General features: G+C 46.5%; 1 protein-coding gene across 1 annotated transcript in view; it reads left to right on the top strand.

The window, feature by feature from the left end:
- Window positions 1-21499, top strand: part of Gfra3 (GDNF family receptor alpha 3) — a 30758-nt gene extending 9259 nt beyond the window's left edge. The window contains exons 3-8 of the mRNA XM_021150953.2: window positions 6394-6486; window positions 15892-16204; window positions 19805-19908; window positions 20058-20192; window positions 20545-20633; window positions 20826-21499. Of these exons, the coding sequence (XP_021006612.1) occupies window positions 6394-6486; window positions 15892-16204; window positions 19805-19908; window positions 20058-20192; window positions 20545-20633; window positions 20826-20915 (824 nt within the window). The 3' untranslated portion in view covers window positions 20916-21499. The remainder of the gene's footprint in view (window positions 1-6393; window positions 6487-15891; window positions 16205-19804; window positions 19909-20057; window positions 20193-20544; window positions 20634-20825) is intronic.
- The last annotated feature ends 338 nt before the right edge of the window (window positions 21500-21837 follow it).

Here is a 21837-nt window from a genome sequence, read left to right as displayed (position 1 = left end):
CACAGAGAAACCCTGTCTCGAAAAACCAAAATATATATATATTTTCAAGATGGGCACAGTAGCACATGCCTTCAGTCCTGTCAGTTGAGATGCAGAGGCAGACAAGTCTCTGAGTTCAAGGCCAGCTTGGTCCACAGAGCTCGTTCTAGAGCAGTTGGGGCTAGATGGGGAAACCCTGTTTCAAAAAATTATGTATTTACTCATACGTGCAGATGTGTTTTACATGCATGCCAGGGGGTGCATGTGGAGGTCAGAAGACAGTTTTGTGGAATTGGTTCTCTTCTTCTACCACGTGGGTTCTGTGAGCCAAACGCAAGCTGCCAAGCCTGGGCAAGTGTCCTTACCTGCTGAGCCATCTTGCTGGCTTCTTATGTCCATTTTTCTTACTAGTACCTTTCTCGTCACAAGCTCTAAACCAGGGAGAATCCCAGCCTGAGGAATTTCTGAACAGCGTATTGAGAGAAAACGAGGAAAGAGTCTCACCCCGTAAACAGGTTCAGAAAGCCTTGGAACTGACTGGTTCACGAGAGCAGGAAGTAGTTGTTCGGTCTTTAACGGAAAGGCTATCGCTCACCAGTCAGCAGACAGCAAGAGAGAGGGCACGTGGGAGCCAAGCAGAAGAGTCACATCTGTCTCTTTTCATAGGCCCCTGTCTCCACTGGTCAGCTTTTTAATTAATTAACTAGTTAATCAGTTAACTTTTGGTTTTTCAAGACAGGGTTCCTTTGGGTAGTCCTGGCTGTCTTAGAACTCACTCTGTAGACCAGTCTGGCCTCACCTGAACTTAGAGATCCACCTATCTCTGCCTCCCTAGTGCTAGGATTAAAGACGTATGCTACCACTGCTTGGTTTACTAGTCAGTTTTTAATGAACTATGTTGTAGTAACAAAAAAAGATTCCCATAGGTGAGCATGGAGAGGTTTGTAATCCCAGCTCTCGAGAGACTGGGGTAGGAGGAGTCCCCACAGATTTGAGGATAGCCTATGCTAGTGAGACAGTCTCAGGCAACAACATTAAAAACCCCAAACATAAAGGACTGAAAAGAGATGAGGAGGTAGCTCAGGCAATCTTACAAAGACTTAAGTTAGATCCCAGAGCCCACATAAAAAAAAAAACAAAACAAAAACAAATGGGCAAGTGATATTTGTAATTCCAGTGCTGGAGAAGCAGATAGGCAGACCCTGGGGTGTGTTGGCCAGACAGCGGGACCTGCCTGATGAGTCTCAGGCCAGAGAGATGCCTTGTCTCAAAAAAAAAAAAAAAAAAAAAAAAGTGTGGGGCTGGGGAGGAAGGCTCCAGGGTTGGCTCAGCAGTTGGCTGCTTTTCTGGAGGACCTGGGTTCAATTGCCAGCCTCCAGGAGGAAACTCATGACTATAACTCCAGCTCTGAGACTCTGACACCATCTCTGGCACCTGGGCACTTTTATGTTTTTTGCCCAAGTGTCAAGCTCAGGCTGATCTCAGACGTGTGATCCTCCAGCCCTCAACCTTTGAGTGTTGAAAACAAAGGCATATGTTCAGGCTCATATCCTCCATAATCATGGAGATTTCTCTGCTGGGTCCGGATCTGGCTCCTCTTGATCTAGAAACCCATAAATTGAAACGACAAGTCACCTGCCTTCCGTGCCCATGGTAAGGAGCAGAATTTAGACACAAATAACTCTTGAAGAACTGGATGGATGGGAGGTGTGTGGGGTGAGCAGACTCACAGCCGATGTTAAGAGGCCTCTTCTGGAGGATGAGGAATGTTCAACGCTAGCAGTGGACTTGCCCAGGCCATTGTTCTCCAGGGCTCTTGGCCCAGCCATCTGCCAGGTTCTTGCTTTTCTATTATCCTCTTTGGCCATGGCTAAATGGGCACTAGAGACTGCAGGCTCCTTGGGGGACTGAGCAATATTCTCGGCCTGCTTCCTGCCTGAAGGATGTTGGCGATTTTGTCTCGTAGTCTCTTTTAATATGGGTTGGTAGCTCTTGGCTGAACAACACATAATTGCTTTTTATATTTTTTAATCTCTTCCATCTCATGAGCTCAGCAGCCTTTCCCACAATTTAAAATATGTATCTCCTTCCCAACCTAATTAAAAGTTCCTTGCTTTAGCCATGTGGTGGTTTGATGGCCTATGCCTTTAATCCTAGCACTCTGGAGGCTGAGACAACTCCCTCTCAGTGAGTTCAAGGCCAACCTGGTCTACAGTATGAGTGCCAGGACATCCAAAGCTATACAGAGAAAAAAAAAAAAAACCCAACCAAAACAAAACAAAAAAGTCTCTTGTCAGGCCTCCATGGGAGAATCATTGCTTTAATCTCTTTATTTTTTTTTCCTCCTGAGTATGTTTGTCCAACTGACAGGATTTACTGCTTGCCCCTTTCAATTGAGAGATCCCAGTGAATGGCAGGGTACCCCTGAGGTTTGATTTGTTCTTCTTCCCAGTTGAGTTATTACCAACCTTGTAACTCTGAGCCCCTTCCCCTTCAGCCTTATATTCCTTCTGTGGCGGAATATGAGAGAAACTTGCATCTCTTAATCCTGTAAGTGTGTATGTGTATGTTTGGAGGCTAGCAGTCATATGTGTGTGTGTGTGTGTGTATGATGTGTATGTATGTATATGTGATGTGTATGAGTGTGTATATGTATGTGTGCGTGTGTATGTGAGCACATGTGAATGTGAGTGTGTGTGTGTGTGTGTGTGTGTGTGTGTGTGTGTGTGAGAGAGAGAGAGAGAGAGAGAGAGAGAGAGAGAGAGAGAGAGAGAGAAAGAGTGTGTGTGTTTGGGGGCCAGTGGACCAGTGGTTGATATCAGATTATCTTCTTCTATCTCTATTTTGTGAGACAAGAGTCTCTTCCTGCCGGGTGGTGGTGGCGCAAGCCTTTAATCCCAGCACTTAGGAGGCAGAGGCAGGTGGATTTCTGAGTTCAAGGGCAGCCTGGTCTACAGAGTGAGTTCCAGGACAGCCAGGGCTACACAGAGAAACCCTATCCTTTCCTAAACCTGGATCTTGATGATTTGGCTAGACACACCCCACTGATCTGCCTGTCTCCATGCCCAGCTTTTAATGTGGTGCTGGTAATCCAAGCTCAGTTCCTCATACCTGCACTGCAAGCACTGTAACTGACCAAGGTTCGATTATTATTGTTCTTATTGTTATTGGAGATGAGATTGCACTGTGTTGCCCAGGTTGGTCTAGAACTCCTGGGCTTAGGCAATTCTTTTGCTTTAGCCTCCCAAGTGGCTAGTTCCCTACCTTTAGGCCAAACTGGATAGCTCTTTTCTGAACTTCTATTAGTCTTACAGCACCTTGCCTGTCACAGCCAATAACGATCAATACATAGCAATAAACTTCTTTGTCTCAGCTTCTTCCCCCAAAGTACAGGCTCATTCATGGTCTTCCTCCTGTGTCATCTTCCCAGTCACTGCAGGTAACAATGTTTACCAAGTGCTTTGCCCCTGCGTGGGGACTATTGTTCTTCAGCCCTAAGTGATAGCCTTCTTACCTCCCACTGCCCAATCATAAAGCAAAGCCACACATTTTAAAAATGTTATTGCCATAGAAACCTATTTCCAAATACTAAGTGCACTCAATTTCTTTTTCTCCTTCTAGTTGAGTTTTTTTCCCCTTTTCTGGAGCTAGGGGTCTAACCCAGGGCCTTGCCCTTGCTATGTGAGCACTGAGACCTCCCCCCAGCCCTCCCCACAGTACTCACAAGACCACTGACTTTAGAAAAGAAAAATGTATTTCTTGCTCATGTGTCACATCTGATGCCAGCTTTCCAACCATTGACTTTGTTCTACCTTTGGTCTTCACAGAGGATCCAGACTGGTAGAGAAAAAGAGGGAACAGCAGAGCCATTAATGGTTCTTAAAACTTCTGCTTCAATGTGATTGGCATCATTTTTGCCTAACCACCATTGGCCAAAGCAAGTCACATGGCCCAGCCTGACACCAATAAGCAGAGTATGTGTGTTTTTCTCATGGGTGGCAAGGAACTTGTGGTGGTTTGAATATGCCTGGCCCATGTGAGAGGCGACTATTAGGAGGTGTGGCCTTGCTAGAGGAAGAGAATCACTATGGGGTGGGCTTTAGGATCTATGCTTAAGCTCTGCCCAGGGTGGAAGAGTTAGTCCTCTCATAGTTGCAGTTGGATCAAGATGTAGAACTCTCAGCTCCTTCTATAGCACCATACCTGTCTGGACACTGTCAAGTTCCTGCCTTGATAATGGATTGAACCTCTGAAGCTGCAAGCCAGCCCCAATTAAATGTTGTCCCAAGGGCTGGTGAGATGGCTCAGTGGTTAAGAGCACTGACTGCTCTTCCAAAGGTCCTGAGTTCAAATTCCAGCAGCCCCATGATGGCTCACAACTACCGGTAAGGAGATCTGACACCCTCTTCTGGTGTGTCTGAAGACAGCTACAGTGTACTTATGTATAGTAATAAATAAATCTTTAAAAAAATTATGTTGTCCCAATATAAGAGTTGCCTTGGTTGTGGTGTCTCTTCACAGCAACAAAACCCTAAGACAGAAGTACCATGGTGACAATGGGAGGTGTGGTGCTCCCACATGCTTGAGTGACAGGGCAGTCAGTGGAAGTGATGTCACCATCTGCTCTGTTAGTTCCTGCTTTGCACACCTCCCCATCTGCTCTGTTCCTAGTTCCTGCTTTCCACTCCTCGGCCTGACCACTTCTCTTTTTAGTCTTTCCCAGAGGCACTTCGGGGTCCCCACCTCCTGCCTCCCTTTAGGAGTCCTCAGGTCTTCCGTTCTTAAAGCCCATCCTTTTCAGTTTGTGTGATATCACCCAAGTTCCTCCAGTCCTCAAGGTGCAGTTACAAAGGCCTCTTGAGTGACACCCAGCAAGCCCACCTCTTTCTCCAGTCTGATTGATTTAGATTTATTATTATTAGTTTGATTTATTAATTAGTATTTATTCAGCCCCCACCATACTATAACCTAATTACATCCCTGTCAGGAGTCCCATGGGTGACTGGGAGAAATGTGTGGGTTACAAGGTCACTGTGTCTTTTCTTCCTGATTTTCTCCTTTTGGTCCAACTCAGTACCTGGCCTCACTTACTTCCATTTTTGTGCTATATCATGGGTCTTCATAGCCAGTTAAGCCTAGAACACAATCCTTTTTGTCTCTTCCCTAATAGCAGGAGAAAACATCTCGATTGATTGTGTGCCCACAGGCAAAGTCTATACTTAGGAATGAAATTCTGGAATCAGTGTAGATTTTTATAGCCCACTACAGACACACCCCTTTTCTTTGAGACAAAGTCTTGCTGTGAAGCTCTGGTGGGCATGTGACTTGGTATATAGACTAGGCTGGCCTCTAATCCATAGAGATGTGCTGACCGTGTTCTGGAGCACTGTGGTGAAAGGCCTCAGTACCATGCTTAGCCCAGTTCTCCGTCTTATTAAGCTAATGTGAATCCAAGCAAGTCACTTAAGTCCTCAGTTTCTTCTTACCAACTCAAGGTCTTCTAGGAGGGATGAAACGGCATGTGCATGTGTGCCTGTGTGTGCGTGCATGTGTGTGTGTGTGTGTGTGTGTGTGTGTGAGAGAGAGAGAGAGAGAGAGAGAGAGAGAGAGAGAGAGAGAGAGAGACTGGAATCCATTGTGCTCATCCAACCTAACCTGTATCTTCCTGACTCTGGATTCCCATCTCTGCATGGCTTGCCGCTCTAGATAAGAAGAGGCTATATCTTTTCTTTTGCTGTACAAGGCTGTCTTAGTCAGGGTTTCTATTCCTGCACAAACATCATGACCAAGAAGTAAGTTGGGGAGCAAAGGGTTTATTCAGCTTACACTTCCACATTGCTGTTCATCACCAAAGGAAAGTCAGGACTGGAACTCAAGCAGGTCAGGAAGCAGGAGCTGATGCAGAGGCCATGGAGGGATGTTACTTACTGCCTTGCTTCCCTTGCCTTGCTCAGCGCTCTCTCTCTCTCTCTCTCTCTCTCTCTCTCTCTCTCTCTCTCTCTCTCTCCTTTTGTTTTCTGGAGACAGGGTTTCTCTGTATTGTCCTGACTGTCCTGGAACTCACTCTGTAGACCAGGCTGGCCTTGAACTCAGAAATCCTCCTGCCTCTGTGCCACCACCGCCCGGCTTTCAGCTTGCTTTCTTGTAGAACCCAAGACCATCAGCCCAGGGATGGCACTACCCACAATGGGCCCTCCTCCCTTGATCACCAATTGAGAAAATGCCTTACATCTGAATCTCATAGAGCCATCCTCAACTGAAGCTCCTTTCTCTGTGATAACTCCAGCTTGTGTCAAGTTGACACAAAACCAGCCAGGACAAAGGCATTGCAGTCTGAGCCAGCAAGTTCAGGTTCCCCTGCTCCCCTTCGAAGGTCCTTGTCCTTGGTGTTCACACACTCCCCATTTTCTCTAGGCGACTACGAGTTGGATGTCTCACCCTATGAAGACACAGTGACCAGCAAACCCTGGAAAATGAATCTTAGCAAGCTGAACATGCTCAAACCAGGTATGGAGGGCAAGCCAAGGATGGGGAAAGGGAGGCTGGGGCTGGGCTCTGAGGGGGGCACTGCCAAAGACCAGCCTTGGCTTGGAGAGGGGGTTCTGAGAGAAGGGGTGTCTGGGGGCAGTGAAGTCAAATGACTCAAATTGTGGGTCCAAGCTGGCAGACTAGGTTCTGCTTGAGACAGCTTTCTCTCTGGGTTCTACTTCCCTGGAGATGTCTGGACAGCTCTCTCTCTCTCTCTTTTCTGCTTGATACAGTTCCGAGCAGTTCTCTCTTGCTATTCTAAAAAAGTATCTGGATAGCTCATCTCTTGCAGATCAAAAGTCCGGTCTTTTATTTTTACATATCAATCCAGTCATTTACTCCAGGTTTTGATTATCCTGTGAATCAGCATCCTATGACCCTGCCCTTTGACTCTTAGAGACAGCAAGCACATTTTTAACATTGCACAGAAATGACCATCTCTACAAAGCCTGGGTCTGTCCAGGCCAACTCTGAACCCAGGAATCTGCCTGCCTTTGTAAGCATTAACAACAAACTTAGCTGGGTGGGAATCTCCTGTGAGTGATCACTACTCCCTACATCTCTTTCTCTCCTTCCGTAATATCTTTCTGACACGATGGCTCACAGCACGGTTGCTTCTGTTCCTTTAGATTCGTGAAGCCCCTCATAATTCATAGTGCATCTTTATACTATGCATAGTTGAGAAATTATATACTTTTTAAAAATTTTTTAATTAGGTATTTTCCTCATTTACATTTCTAAAGCTATCCCAAAAGTCCCCCATACCCACCCCACCACTCCCCTACCCACCCACTCCCCCTTTTTGGCCCTGGCGTTCCCCTGTACTGGGGCATATAAAGTTTGCAAGTCCAATGGGCCTCTCTTTGCAGTGATGGCCTACTAGGCCATCTTTTGATACATATGCAGCTAGAGACAAGAGCTCTGGGGTACTGGTTAGTTCATAATAATGATCCACCTATGGGGTTGCAGTTCCCTTTAGCTCCTTGGGTACTTTCTCTAGCTCCTCCATTGGGGGCCCTGTGATCCATCCAATAGCTGGCTGTGAGCATCCACTTCTGTGTTTGCTAGGCCCCGGCATAGCCTCACAAGAGACAGCTGTATCTGGGTCCTTTCAGCAAAATCTTGCTAGTGTATGCAATGGTGGAGAAATTATATACTTTTGAACTTGTGTTTTTTAGGGTCCCTCTCCACAGCCTTAAGGGCGCTCGTGAAGGTCCCAGCATTTACCATTTTGCTAAGACGTTAGCCACACCTTTGCCTTCCCGACTCCTGCTGTTTCTGACTATCACAGAGTCATTGACATTAACAGAGAGAAGGAATGTAAAAATGTGTACCCTATTATACAAACAAGCCTTAAGCCCACAATAACTTTCAACACTCATGGAGGCCCATGCCTGCTGGCCCTGTTCCAGGGGCAGGAACCATGTCAGTCCACCACTATCAAGGCCATGCCAGACCCAGCATCTCCCTCTCTTTTGTTTTTCATTTGAGGGAGCAAATGTTGGTCATGATGAGCATTTGAATTGCTTGATGCCCACTGGAAGGAGAAACAAAATCAGTAAGAATAAACCAACTTCAGCGGGGTGTGTTGGTGCACTTCAGATCCTTTAGCCGGGCATTGGTGGCGCACGCCTTTAATCCCAGCACTTGGCAGGCAGAGGCAGGCAAAATGAGTTCCAGGACAGCCAGGGCTATACAGAGAAACCAACCACAACAAAAAAAAAACCACAAAACAACAACAAAGAATAAACCAACTTCGATTCCTCCATTTATCAGCAAAGTCATCCAGGAAGACGAAGCTGTGTGCTCATGCACAGAAGGGCAAAAGCTGCAGACATTTCCTCAATAGAAGTGTGCCCAGCCTAGAGTTATTAACATCCCTGATGCTATGATGTAGGAAGTCCGTATCCAAAGCCAAGTTAGAATTGTTCCAAAGCGCCTAGCAAACACAGGAGTGGATGTTCACAGTCAGCTATTGGATGTATCACAGGGCTCCCAATGGAGAAGCTAGAGAAAGTACCCAAGGAGCTAAAGGGATCTGCAACCCTATTGTTGGAACAACATGATGTACTAACCAGAACCCTGGAGCTCTTGTCTCTAGCTGCATATGTATCGAAAGATGGCCTAGTCGGCCATCAATGGAAAGAGAGGCCCATTGGACTTGCAAACTTTATATGCCCCAATATAGGGGAATGCCAGGGCCAAAAGAATGGGAATGGGTGGGTAGGGAAGTGGGGGGCACTATGGGGGACTTTTGGGATAGTATTGGAAATGTAATTGAGGAAAATATGTAATAAAAATAAAAAAAAAAAAAAAAAGAATTGTTCCAAAGCCCCTTTAAATGAGACTGAACTTGAAACCAGTCACGTTCAGAGGCGTTAGATTCCAAGGGGGTTGCACAAACCCAACAGAACAATGGATGGCATCGCACTGAGAGCCTGATCTTGATATTTCGAATTTTATTTCCCATAAATAGGACTGTTTCCTTTACAGCATTACGCCTATCCTGAAGTCCCCTGTCAATCATCTCCTGGATCGTGAGTGATTGACACATTTTGGATAACTGGCCTACATGATGTGCTGTGTGAATTTCTTTAACCAAAGATGTAGTGGATAAAGTAAAACTAGAAATCATACCTATTAAGTCTATCATCCCTAATATCAAGGCTGCAACAAATCTTTTAGATCTCTTGAGAGCCAAGGGAGTCCTACGCAAAGCCTCTATAAAAAAATCTGGCTAAGACGGGCAATCTCTCCAAGAAAATATGGCATCGTGGGTGAGACCTAGCCCAGAATATACCAAGCTCTGGCTGTCTCTTCAGATGCTGCACGCAGTGTGGGTCTCTCTTGGCCAGCCAGCTGCAGGCAACTGAAAGTTTCCAGGACCTCCTCTACTCCATCAGGAGAGTCTGGGATCTCTGTCCATACTGCAACCTTCTTTCTTCATAGCGACAGACCTGTGGAAAAGTCACTTTGGGGTGGAGAGAGGGGGCAATGCGCATGTGACGCCTGTAACAGTTTGATTGGCAGTATATCAGTGGTCCGTCGTGTTAGGCCTAGAAAAGATGCAAGGGTGTTAAGGGAATCTTGGTACTGGAAGGAATCCTTTAAGTGGGAAGTCACCTGTGTTGCATTAAGGAAAGCAGAGGGAAGAGCTGGGATTTATTTCACCTGCTGAAGGAAGACGAAACCGCTGAGGAAGAAGAGACCATGTGGATTATGTATCTGGGATTGGCAGAAACAGCTTGTCCATGAAAAAGAAACTGGCTTAAGTAGGTACTGTTATTTTATTAATAAAAGATTGAGTACTGGTTATTAATGTAATCAGTTTGACCTGTGGGAGACAGATTTGAGTAGAGTCCTTGAAGCTTATAAAAAATTTTTTTTAAGTTTAAAAAAGAGAAATCACTTTCCTGTTACCATCTAAGTTTTTTTTTTTTTATTCCATGTCCAATATGATTTTCTGAAGCTCAAAAGCATTTTAAAGCAAACTGAAAAAGTTTTAAACCAGTTTGGGTTAAAAGGCATGAACATTGTTCAGGTGTTCCTGTTACAAGGACAGAACAAGCATCTAAACAAATTTGAGACAGAAAGAAGCATAAAATTTTTAAGTTTTGGATGAGCTGTGCTGTTCCAATTTGACGGCAGCGAGATTCCACCCTCTGTTCTCTGCCTGGCAGGTCCTTGTCTCACAGATGCCATCGGTGTCTGCCTAGGGATAGGAAGTGACCTGCTCTGCCCCTGCCTGCTCCAGCCACTTCTCCAGCTACTCACAAGGCTGTGCTGAGCAGGTCCCATTTCCCCTGCATGTGTGTCCCTGTGGCCGAGTGTCACCACAGCTTGGTGAGTGGCAGGTTGTGCCACCCTCTGCAAACCCTGGAAAGTACAACTAGAAGGGAAGGGAAGGGAAAAAGCCAGACTTGCCAGGTGGCTCTCTTCCTTGGGGGTGGGGGGTGGGGTGAGGTGGGGTTCTTTCCATAGCTTTTCTTTGTTGTGGCTCAATGGGCATGAGCACACCCAATTGCCTTTTGCCAGGGCCTCTATGAGGATCAAAGCCCATCATCTTCTTTTGTTTCGTTTTGGTTTTTTGAGACAGGGTTTCTCTGTGTAGCCTTGGCTGTCGCAGAACTCACTTTGTAGAACAGGCTGGCCTCGAACTCAGAAATCTGCCTGCCTCTGCCTCCCAAGTGCTGGGATTAAAGACATGCGCCACTATGACTAAAGGATCTGAAGGACTCAGCAGGAAACCTCCCATTTGACTGACCCCATAGTGTAAAGGGTAGGGAGGGTATCACATAAGGCTGGAAATTTTCTGATTTCTTGTTCCTCCCAATGCAAAAATGTCTGGGCTTTGAGCAGCATTGGAGTCTTGTCCTACAGCATAAAGCATGGAGGGAGAGGATGTATTGGGCCAAATTATAGGCCAACCTTTGCTAGCTATGCGAGAGACATCCGCTCCCGTATCCAAAAGGCCTTTGATAACTTCCATTTATTGTTATCTCCTTTTTCAAAAGCCCCTTTTCTTTACTACTTCCACTCAAAACACTCGATTCCTTGAACCTGAGTTTGTATGACTGACCCCTAACACACAATGGTGACAACACTTGAACATCCCACGGTCCTGCAAGAATCCATACTGTTTTTGTGGGCAGCTGCAACATGATTTCTATCTCTCTTGGAATTGCATGTATCTCTTGTAGGGAGATAGTGCTTCTGCCACTGTGCCTGTGGACGATGGACCATGGACCCCTGTGGGCTCGGTCACTGTGGAGAATCAGGAGTTAACGTGACTAAGGTCCTTTCCTGTGCTCCCTGGGGTGGCCCGACATAGGGAGTTGACTGATATCCTTGGTTGATGGGAGCAGAAGGATTCATGTTGGCCCCCATTATTTCAGGGGCCTGAGGCTGTGTCCCCTCAAAGTTTCCCTGCTGAGGACAGTTCCCTTTAGTGGGGAGTGGCATGCTATATGTGTGAAATTCAGATCTACACTCTCTCTGCCAATGGTAAGCGTTTTGGCAGTGTGGGCACAACTTCGCTGGGTGAGGGGCAGCACTGGCTTGGGCCATAGTAACCAGTCCTTTTTTGCTTTGCCCGTGAGGGTGTTAGTGGCTTATGTGCCCAGGCTGTCCACAGTTGAAACAAAGGCCAAAGCCTGGACCTTTATTTTCCCCTTTTTGAAATGGGGAAGCCCCTGGAGAGCGGCCGCCATTGCAAGACCTTGCACCAGCAAGGGTGCAAAGTCAGCATAGAGGTGGACAAAATCTGTAATGTTTCCAGAACACCTTGCAGGTCCAAGCAGGACTCTGCAGGTTTCACTGGTGTTCCTGCAAGCTAATTGTCTCAGTAATACACTTGCCACCTCTTCATTAGGAGTTAATTTTTGTGACTGCATTCATTAGATGAGCCACAGAATCAGCATCTTCTCTTCTCTTCTCTTCTCTTCTCTTCTCTTCTCTTCTCTTCTCTTCTCTTCTCTTCTCTTCTCTTCTCTTCTCTTCTCTTCTCTTCTCTTCTCTGCCCTGGTGGATGTCTGCCAAAGTCAAGGTTTGTGATGGCTATGTGAAGAAGAAGTTGGCTTCCTCCAGGCAGTAAAGCAAGGTTTGAGATAACCAAAGTTTCTTTTGATATTCTTAATTATGCCTTAGGGTCCAAATGCCCCTGTTCCAGTCAATACCAGATATGCCAAGTCCCCGTTTTCTTCTCTTGAAGAACAGTTCTTTTCTGACCTCCTCCTCATCCTTCATTTCCCACAACAGAAACTGTCCTGAGAGGCAAGTCTTTGCTGCCAGCTGCCAGCCCTGTGGTGACCGGTGACTGGTAGTGCTCGAGAGAGGAGGCCACTTCTCATTATGATAGTTAGAGACCTCCTCTTCGGAATCTAAAGCATTGCCGGGATGGGGGTGGGGCTCTTCCAATTCAGTTCCACTTTCAGAAATAGCAAGATTAGCCTGTAAAGCCTTCAGCATCAAGGGGGCTGTTGGTGACGGCTGTAGTAAAGGCATAGTCTCCCCAAACTAATCGAATCGGAACAAGCCGATTCCACGGAGGCGGGGCTGGCGAGAGGCAGATCACCATCGGCCTCCTTCCCTAAGCCTTGCTCAACTGTTCTCTGCAAGGAAAGAGCATGCTCAGGCATTTCTTCCCCCTGTGGGTTTGTATCCGCTTGTGAAGGTCTTTACCAACCTCACACCACGTGTCAGGGTTCAATGACCCTTCTTCAGGGAACAATGGATTAACCTTCCATATAAACTCAAAGAAATCCTAAAAAAAAAAAAAAAAAAAAAGCCTTGTTTACATCTTGACATCTTTCTTAGTAACTGCTTGTTTTAAAATCTTGACAGGTATATTTCTCTGCTTTTTGAATTTGATTTTTATTTACCAAACCTTCATTCCTTTGCCCAGCTCTGTCTTACATGGGGGAGGGGTATTATGACACTCTAAGTGAAATCCTTCCAAACTAGCCCAATATATATACTTACCTACACCACCTGTCAAGGACCAGCCTCGGCTTGGAGGGGGGTTTCTGAGTCAAGGGGGGTCTGGGAGCAGTGAAAACAAAGGGCCCGAAGTCAAATCGTGGGGCCAAGCTGATGACTATGCTCTGCTGGAGACAGTTTCCCAGACTACTCTCCCTGTGTTCTTTCTCTGGAGAGCTCCCCTGTGAACCAATGTGTCAGAAAGAGACTAAGGAGAGAAAGAGATTTAGGGATCCCAGCTAAGTTTGTTGTTAATGCTTACAAGGGCAGGCAGATTCCTGGGTTCAAGGTTGGCCTGGACAGAGCAAGGCTAGGTCTAGGCTTGGTAGAAATGGTCATTTTTGTGCTTAACAAAGGCAGACAGATCTCTGAATTCTTCTGCAATGTTAAAAAAAAAAAAGTGCTTGCTGTCTGCTATCAATCAAAGGGCTGGATCTCGGGATGCTGATATAGAGAGAGCTGTGTGGAGATCTCCAAAGAAAGCAGAACCCAGAGAGAGAGAGAGAGAGAAAGAGAGAGAGAGAGCAGAACCCAGAGAGAAAGCTGTCTCAAGCTTGGACCCACAATTTGACTTTGGGTCATTTGATTTTGATGGTCCCAGACACCCCTTCTCTCAGAATCTCCCTCCAAGCCTAGGCTGGTCCTTGGCAGAGCACAGACTGAGGGTGCTTTAGGGGAAGTTTCAAGTCTGCTGCATGAGGATGGAGACTGAGCGGTGGTGTGTGGTCTACTTTCACAGGAGTCATGAAAAAGCAACCATTACTGAGGAAACCTGCAGAGCCCATTAGGGCCCCCGTTCCTCAGGAAGGGTGTGTGGGATCAGCAATGGCAAAAAAAACCCCAAAAAAACAAAAAACAAAAAAAAACACTGAAATGGAGTATTTACGCATACTGAAGGTGGCCAGTAAAGTCGTTTTTCAAAAGTCCCTAAGGACTATGAAATTGTTTGTTATCAACCATTCTAATGGGGTAGTTGAAGTGTTGGGCAGAAAAAAAAAAAAAAAAAAAGCAGCAAGCGTTTCCTTGCCCACAGGGGTCACTCAGTGTGGGAGCCATCAGTCCAGCGAGGGCTCTGATGCACTTTTCCCCAGGACATTGAGGCTGTGAACTAATTGAGAAAAATTACACAGTGCACAGCTGGGTGTGGTGGTCCAAGTTCTTGAGAACATGAGGATCCAAGTTCTGAGAAATAGAGGCAAGATGATCGGGAGTTTAAGGTCATCCTCAGCTACAGTGGGAAGTCTGGGCTAGCCTGAGCTACCTATCTAAAAAAAAAAAAAAAAAGAATACATGTTGGCACTAGATTTTAAGATTTTTCTTACTTTTGAGACAGGGTCCAGATTGGCCTTAAAGTCATTATATATACATATGTGTGTGTGTGTGTGTATACATATACATATATACATATGTGTGTGTGTGTGTGTGTATACACATACATATATACATATGTGTGTACGTACACATACATATATACATATTAGCCCTGGCTACCCTGGAACTCACTATGCAGGAACTCCCTGCCCACATCTCTGGGTGCTGGGATCACATACCAGCATCACCATACCCAGTTTAAAAATGAGAAGTTCTTAATCAGTTTTATAGTATTGTCAGTTTTGTATATTAGAATTGGAATTTTGAAGGAAAACCCATAAATTTATACACAGTGAACCCATTAGGAGGAATCAGTAGGTAACCTGCTAAAATCACAGCTGCTGGAATATTCTGGGTTGGTTGGTTGTCAGAATATTCTGTTAATAGAACTATCGTCAGAAGCGCGGGGCTGTTTTTCAGTGGTGTGTGCACAGCACGACAAAGCCTGGCCTTACAAGCCTCACATAAAAATACCACTCTAGTTTCTGAAGTTTCAGAATAGGGGAGAATTTTCCCGTGCGTCAGCAAATGAAAGGTGATCAAGGAAGCTAACCTTATAGCGTGGGGGGAAGCTAACCCTGAAGCGTGGGGCTCACACCTGTAACTTCAGCACTCGGGGGCGGAGCAGGAGTGGGAGGAGGGTCAGAAGTTCAAGGCCAGACTGGACTACATGAGTCCACAAATGGTGGACAAATGAGATGGCTCAGAGGGTGGGGCGCTGGCTGCCAAGCCTGACCTCCTGGGACCCATATGGCAGAGAAAGAGAACCAACTTGCTCAGGTTATTCTCCTGCTTCCACACCTGCTTCACAGCATCACATGCACACACTCACACACACACACACAACACACACACACATACACTCACATATACAACACACAAATACAATTAAAAAAAAAAGGAACCCCCCCCCAAAAAAAAAAAAAACAAGCAACCAAACAAAAAACAACCAAATCAATAAAACCCTGAACAGAAAAGGAAGTAGAATTTGGTCATATGTGTTTTGTTTTTTTTTAGCAGTCGGGGCCGGGCAGTGGTGGTGCATGCCTTTAAGGCCAGCAATTGGGAGGCAGAGGCAGGTGGATTTTTGAGTTCGAGGCTAGCCTGGTCTACAGAGTGAGTTCCAGGACAGCCAGGGCTACTCAGAGAAACCCTGTCTCGAAAACAAACAAACAAACAAACAAACAAACAGCAGTCGGAAAGTTCTCTGGAGTGTTGCAGAGATTCCCACCATCAGGTCTCACGGCATAGGATCCAGGAATCCAGTTTTGTTATTTTGAGCTGTCAGCTGCTTGCATGCCAAATAAATGAGTGTTAGATGTATGTGAATGGCGATGATGGTGATGATGATGATGGTGATTCTACTAGACAAGATGAAGACAAGGAACCAGATAGAATTCGTGAGAGACACGTTAGGTAGGAGTGGCTTAATCCAGGACAATCCTTCCTTTCTGCCACCTCAACTACTTGTTACATCAGGGGTTTGCTGGGTTTCCTAGTGAGACTGCTTGGTGACTGGTGCTACTTTCCCCACAGACTCGGACCTCTGCCTCAAATTTGCTATGCTGTGTACTCTTCACGACAAGTGTGACCGCCTGCGCAAGGCCTACGGGGAGGCATGCTCAGGGATCCGCTGCCAGCGCCACCTCTGCCTAGCCCAGCTGCGCTCCTTCTTTGAGAAGGCGGCAGAGTCCCACGCTCAGGGTCTGCTGCTGTGTCCCTGCGCACCAGAAGATGTGGGCTGTGGGGAGCGTCGGCGTAACACCATCGCCCCCAGTTGCGCCCTGCCTTCTGTAACCCCCAATTGCCTGGATCTGCGGAGCTTCTGCCGTGCGGACCCTTTGTGCAGGTGCCCCGCGAGGGTGGGCGAGATGGGCGGGGCCGCGGCATGCCTCTGTATCTGGGTCTGGCCTTCCTCTAAAAAGGCTGGATCTGATTCCCCACGGAACCCTGAGCCCACTGGTTGTTTCTCCTAAGATACTTTGTGAAACCCACCCTTCTGCCCTTCCTTCCTTCCTTCAACTTAGTGAGTTCTAGACCAGCCAGGGCCACAATATAAGACCCTAGCTAAAACAAAACAAAACAACACACCCTCTGCATTTATTCATTCATTTATTTAGTGGGGTGAAGGATGGGATAGTCCTGTGACCTCAAGAGTCAGAGTGCACCTGTGGAGGTCAAAGGTCAACTCAGTTCTTCCACTAAGTAGCCTGTGGACAGAGAGGAAGGGAACTAGATCTTCAGGTTTCCTGGTGATAACTGACTTTATCTCACTGGCTCCAGAAACTCTTTGTTTTCTTTCTTCCTTTCTTTTTCTTTGTATTGTTTTTCTTGTTGTTTGTGAGACAATCAGGCAGGCAGGCAGATCTCTGGGTTCCAGGTCAGTTTGGCCTACAGAGCAAGTTCCAGGACAGCCAGGGCTACACAGAGAAACCTGGTCTCAAAAACCAAAATGAGCAACAACTCTAAAAATTTTAAAAGAAAGAAAATTCCAAGCCATGATAGTGGCTTACATCTCAACTCTCAGCATTTGGAAGCTGTCTTAGTCAGGGTTTCTATTCTTGCACAAACATCATGACCAAGAAGTAAGTTGGGGAGGAAAGGGTTTATTCAGCTTACACTTCCACATTGCTGTTGATCACCAAAGGAAGTCAGGACTGGAACTCAAGCAGGTCAGGAAGCAGGAGCTGAAGCAGAGGCCATGGAGGAATGTTACTTACTGGCTTGCTTCTCCTGGCTTGCTCAGCTTGCTTTCTTGTAGAACCCAAGACCACCAGCCCAGGGATGGCACCACCCACAATGGGCCCTCTTCCCTTGATCACCAATTGAGAAAATGCCTTACAGCTGGATCTCATGGAGGCATTTCCTCAAAGGAGGCTCCTTTCTCTGTGATAACTCCAGCTCGTGTCAAGTTGACACACAAAACCAGCCAGAACAGAAGCAAAGGGAGAGAGATCAGGAATTTAAGAAATCCTCATTCACATTCTGAACTTGAGACCAGCAAGAGCAATAAGACCCTGCCTCAGAAAAACAAAAAACAAAAATCTCTAGCTGGGTGTGGTGGCGCACGCCTTTAATCCCAGCACTTGGGAGGCAGAGGCAGGCAGATTTCTGAGTTTGAAGCCAGCCTGGTGTACAAAGTGAGTTACAGGACAGCCAGGGCTATACAGAGAAACCCTGTCTCAAAAAAACCAAAATAAATAAATAAATAAATAAATAAAATAAACTCTCAAAATAGAGTTCTTTTTTTTAAAAAAAAGATTTATTTATTTTATGTTTGTGAGTATAGAAGAGGGCATTGGATCCCATTACAGATGGCTGTGAGCCACCATGTGGTTGCTGGGAACTGACTGCTCTTAACCGCTGAGCCATCTCTCCAGCCCCCTATAATCAAGTTCTTAGCAAGCACCACATTCACTGAGCACACAGTCGGGCTTCTGCACTTGGCTAAGCACTCTGAGCAATGTAACTCTCTGACCAGAATCCCACGGGATCCGATTGTCATCCTAGTTTTTTGCAGAAAGCCAGATAGAACTTTAGAAGCCGGAAAGGCAGAAGGAAATTTAAGACCATCTTAAAAACACAGCAAAACTGTCTCAAGACAAAAATTAAAGGTGCAATGAAGATGTCACTACAAAGCCCAGTACTGTGCATAATTGATACATGCTAATACAAATCCAATAATATATATGCTAAAACATCATTCAACATTCTGTAACTGAAGTCGGGAGAGCATTTCCTGCCAGACAGTTTTCTATCCAGACAACAAAAGCAGGCACATTTGTGTCTTGAGTTTTTTACATATGGTATGTATCTCACTTCATAAGTATGGAGGCAGGGTGAGATGTTTCAAACTCGACAGGTGTCACTTAAGTCCCAGGTTAGATGCTAGAGAGATCTGAGGCTGTGGCAGAGGACCTTAATTCAGTTCCCATGTGACGGCCCCCCTAATCATCTGTAACTCCAGATCCAACTCCGTATTCTAGCCTCCATGGGCACACACATGGTGCACAGACAGACAGACAGGGAAACACCCATACACATAAAAATCAATGAATCTTTGTTTTAAAGCTTATACTTGGAGCTCTCAATAATAACACTAACGTTTCCAGCCATTTCTTTAGGACTTGGTGCTGCTTTAAATACTTAGTATCTACTTGTCTAAGCCTCACAAGAAAGCTGGAAGACAGTTGCTCTTATTATTTTTTTTTTGTTTTTTTTTGTTTGTTTTGTTTTTTCGAGACAGGGTTTTTCTGTATAGTCCTGGCTGTCCTGGAACCCACTCTGTAGACCAGGCTGGCCTCCAACTCAGAAATCCACCTGCCTCTTCCTCCCAAGTGCTGGGATTAAAGGCGTGCGCCACCACTGCCCAGCCCATCTTGCACATTTTAAAACAAGTAAAATCCCAGCCCTGCCTTTAAGGGGTTCCTAGTTGAGTACGAGTAATAGAGAAGTAAACAATTAATTTAGCACGAGAAAAACTGTAATTTAAACTGGAGAACTATATACTGAAGGGCATACTCATAATTTTAGCACCTAAAGATAACTGATATAATTAGGTGGCTTTGTATGTTTGTCTTAAAGATTTACTTATTTTATATGTATATTTTGTCTGATTGCATGCACGTATGTATACCATGTACATGTTTTGTATCCTGGGAGCCAGAAAAGGGCATTTGATCATCTGGGACTGGGGTTACAGATGGTTGTGAGCCACCCTGTGGTGCTAAGAATCCCTGCCCTCTAGAAAAGCAGCTGATGCTCTTAGCTGCCGAGCCATCTCGTCATCCCTGGGGACTGCATTTAATTACAGTAATGGGAGGAGATACCACTGTGAGTATTCCCTAGGCCTGGGGTCTTGGGCTGTATAAAATGGGAGTGAGCTAAGTTCTAGCATGCTTGCATTCACCTTCTCCCTCCTCTTCATAATGGACGTGGCTAACTTCTGTTAGGCGCAGTTTCTGCTGCCCTGGGTTCCTTGTTAGGCTGGATTGTAACCGGGAATTGTGAGCTAAAGTAAACCCTTTCTCCCCTAAATTGCTTTGTCAGGGTATTTTATTACAGCAACAGGAAGAGAAACCAGCTTACCTAATATAGGATGAGTGTTAATGATCACACAGTATCTGGCATTCACTAAACACTTAATGTGGGCCAGGTGTTATGCCGAATGCCATATGTGCAATCTTGAAACTCATCCTCCTGAAAGTCAGCCTGGTCATGCTGTGGTCTTCTCTGTTTTATGATCAGGGAGACTAGGAAAAAAAGCTGTTTACGTTCATGTAACTAGGGCTTGTGGAGCTCACAGGCACTGTGATGGGCTGTGGGGCGGCAGCAGTGCTAACTGAACTGTGATGGGGTAGCTGAAGGCGGAGGAGGAGCTGGCATGAAGACAGGCGTGGCCAACTGAAGGACTGGTCAATGGGGACCCTGGAAACCTCCTTTCTTCCAGATCACGCCTGATGGACTTCCAGACCCACTGTCATCCTATGGACATCCTTGGGACTTGTGCAACTGAGCAGTCCAGATGTCTGCGGGCATACCTGGGGCTGATTGGTGAGACTGGGGCATGTGTAAGAGAGTCAATAGGCCGGTCAGCTCTGAGACTGAACCCAGGATGGGATAGTCCTGAGATAGGCCGAAGAAGATGGAGGCTGGAGTTGGACTTTGTCTAGCCCTTGACGACCCCTCCCTTCTCCCAACAGGGACTGCCATGACCCCAAACTTTATCAGCAAGGTCAACACTACTGTTGCCTTAAGCTGCACCTGCCGAGGCAGCGGCAACCTGCAGGACGAGTGTGAACAGCTGGAAAGGTCCTTCTCCCAGAACCCCTGCCTCGGTGTGTATGCTCCCAGACCCTGTAGCTAGTCACCTACTGGCAGAGAGGGGAATAGCCAGCTAAGTGGTCCACATGGGTCCTGTCCATCTCTTCAGTCAAGCATTCTTCTTCTGTGCCTAGCCCTCCAACCTGAACTTTTCTCCCTTCTGCCACGTCTCCCCCTCCCACAGTGACCTCAGTGCTATTTGCTCAAGTTGTCTAAGCCCTAAAACTGGAAGTAGCAAGCAGAATGAGTCACTAGTCCACTCTCACTGTACCCCAGGACCCTTGGCACTCCCCCTTCTTGCCTTGGGGGGTCTGAGAAACGTCCTGGCACATTGTTCCAATCTTTTTCTTTTTCTCCTCTACTTAGTGGAGGCCATTGCAGCTAAGATGCGCTTCCACAGACAACTCTTCTCTCAGGACTGGGCAGACTCTACTTTTTCAGTGGTGCAGCAGCAGGTAGGACTTCTGCACTGCGTGGAGAAAATACAAACCAAGCATACAAAGGGACAAGGTGCAAGAATGGCCATGAATACTAGAGATCTCTAAAGTACACACACGTCATGGGAAGGGGACAGTCATGACTCTTCCCTTAGGCTTAGGTGATGAAAGGATGTCCTCTGAGTTGACACTATTCCATTTCTTCCACAGAACAGCAACCCTGCTCTGAGACTGCAGCCCAGGCTACCCATTCTTTCTTTCTCCATCCTTCCCTTTATTCTGCTGCAGACCCTCTGGTAGCTGGGCTTCCTCAGGGTCCTTTGTCCTCTCCACCACACCCAGACTGATTCGCAGCCTGTGGTGGGAGAGAACACGCCAGCCTGTGGAAGAAGACGCAGCATGCTACACGGCAACCCGGAACCAACCAGGCATTCCATTCCGCCGCCGCACATCCTGTCTGCTCCAGAAGAGGTCTTAGAAGTGAGGGGTGTGACCCTTCCGACCCTGAGTGGCTAGTTTTCAAACCTCCCTTGCTCCTGCTTCCTTCCGGCTCAGGTTGCCCCTCCTTAGGACTTGGTCGGTCCAGTTTTGCCTTCTGTTCTGATGGTGATTAGTGTCTCACCTCCAGCGCTTCTTCCTGCTTCCCAGGACCCCCAGAGGCTAAGGAATCGGTCATTTCCTGTTGCCTTCTCCAGGAAGGCAGGCTGAGGGTTCTGAGGTGTCTGAGAAAAATGTTCCCTTTGTGAGGAAGGCTGGTGCTCCAGTCTCCATGTCCCTCTGAGTGGAAGATGAAAACCTGCTGCTGTCTTGACTGCTCTGCCAGGCAATCCTGAACATTTGGGCATGAAGAGCTAAAGTCTTTGGGACTTGTTTAACTCCTATTACTGTCCCCAAATTCCCCTAGTCCCTTGGGTCATGATTAAACATTTTGACTTAAGACTTTGCTCTTTCCTAATTTTCTTACATGGTTAAGTTTTTACAGAATTAGTGGCATGTCACAGACACAAAGGCACTGACAGTGTGAGGAAGAGACACAGTAACCCTAACTGCTAACTGCTGTGTGACTTCAGGCAAGTCTTTCAGTCTCTCTTGACAGAGCTGGAAAAAATAGTGTAAATAAAAGATGATGTCTATCCCAGCTCTAGGTGATTCTGGGAGCCTGCTTGGAATTGCCGCTGCTGCTGGGGGCCAGGGGTGGGGTGTGTGTGTGTGTGTGTGCGCG

This window comes from Mus caroli, unplaced genomic scaffold, assembly GCF_978045245.1.
Source record: "Mus caroli unplaced genomic scaffold, Mus_caroli_1 scaffold_19, whole genome shotgun sequence".
Taxonomy (NCBI): Eukaryota; Metazoa; Chordata; class Mammalia; order Rodentia; family Muridae; genus Mus; species Mus caroli.
Note: the sequence above shows the minus strand (reverse complement) of the source record. Positions and strands in the feature narration are given on the sequence as shown.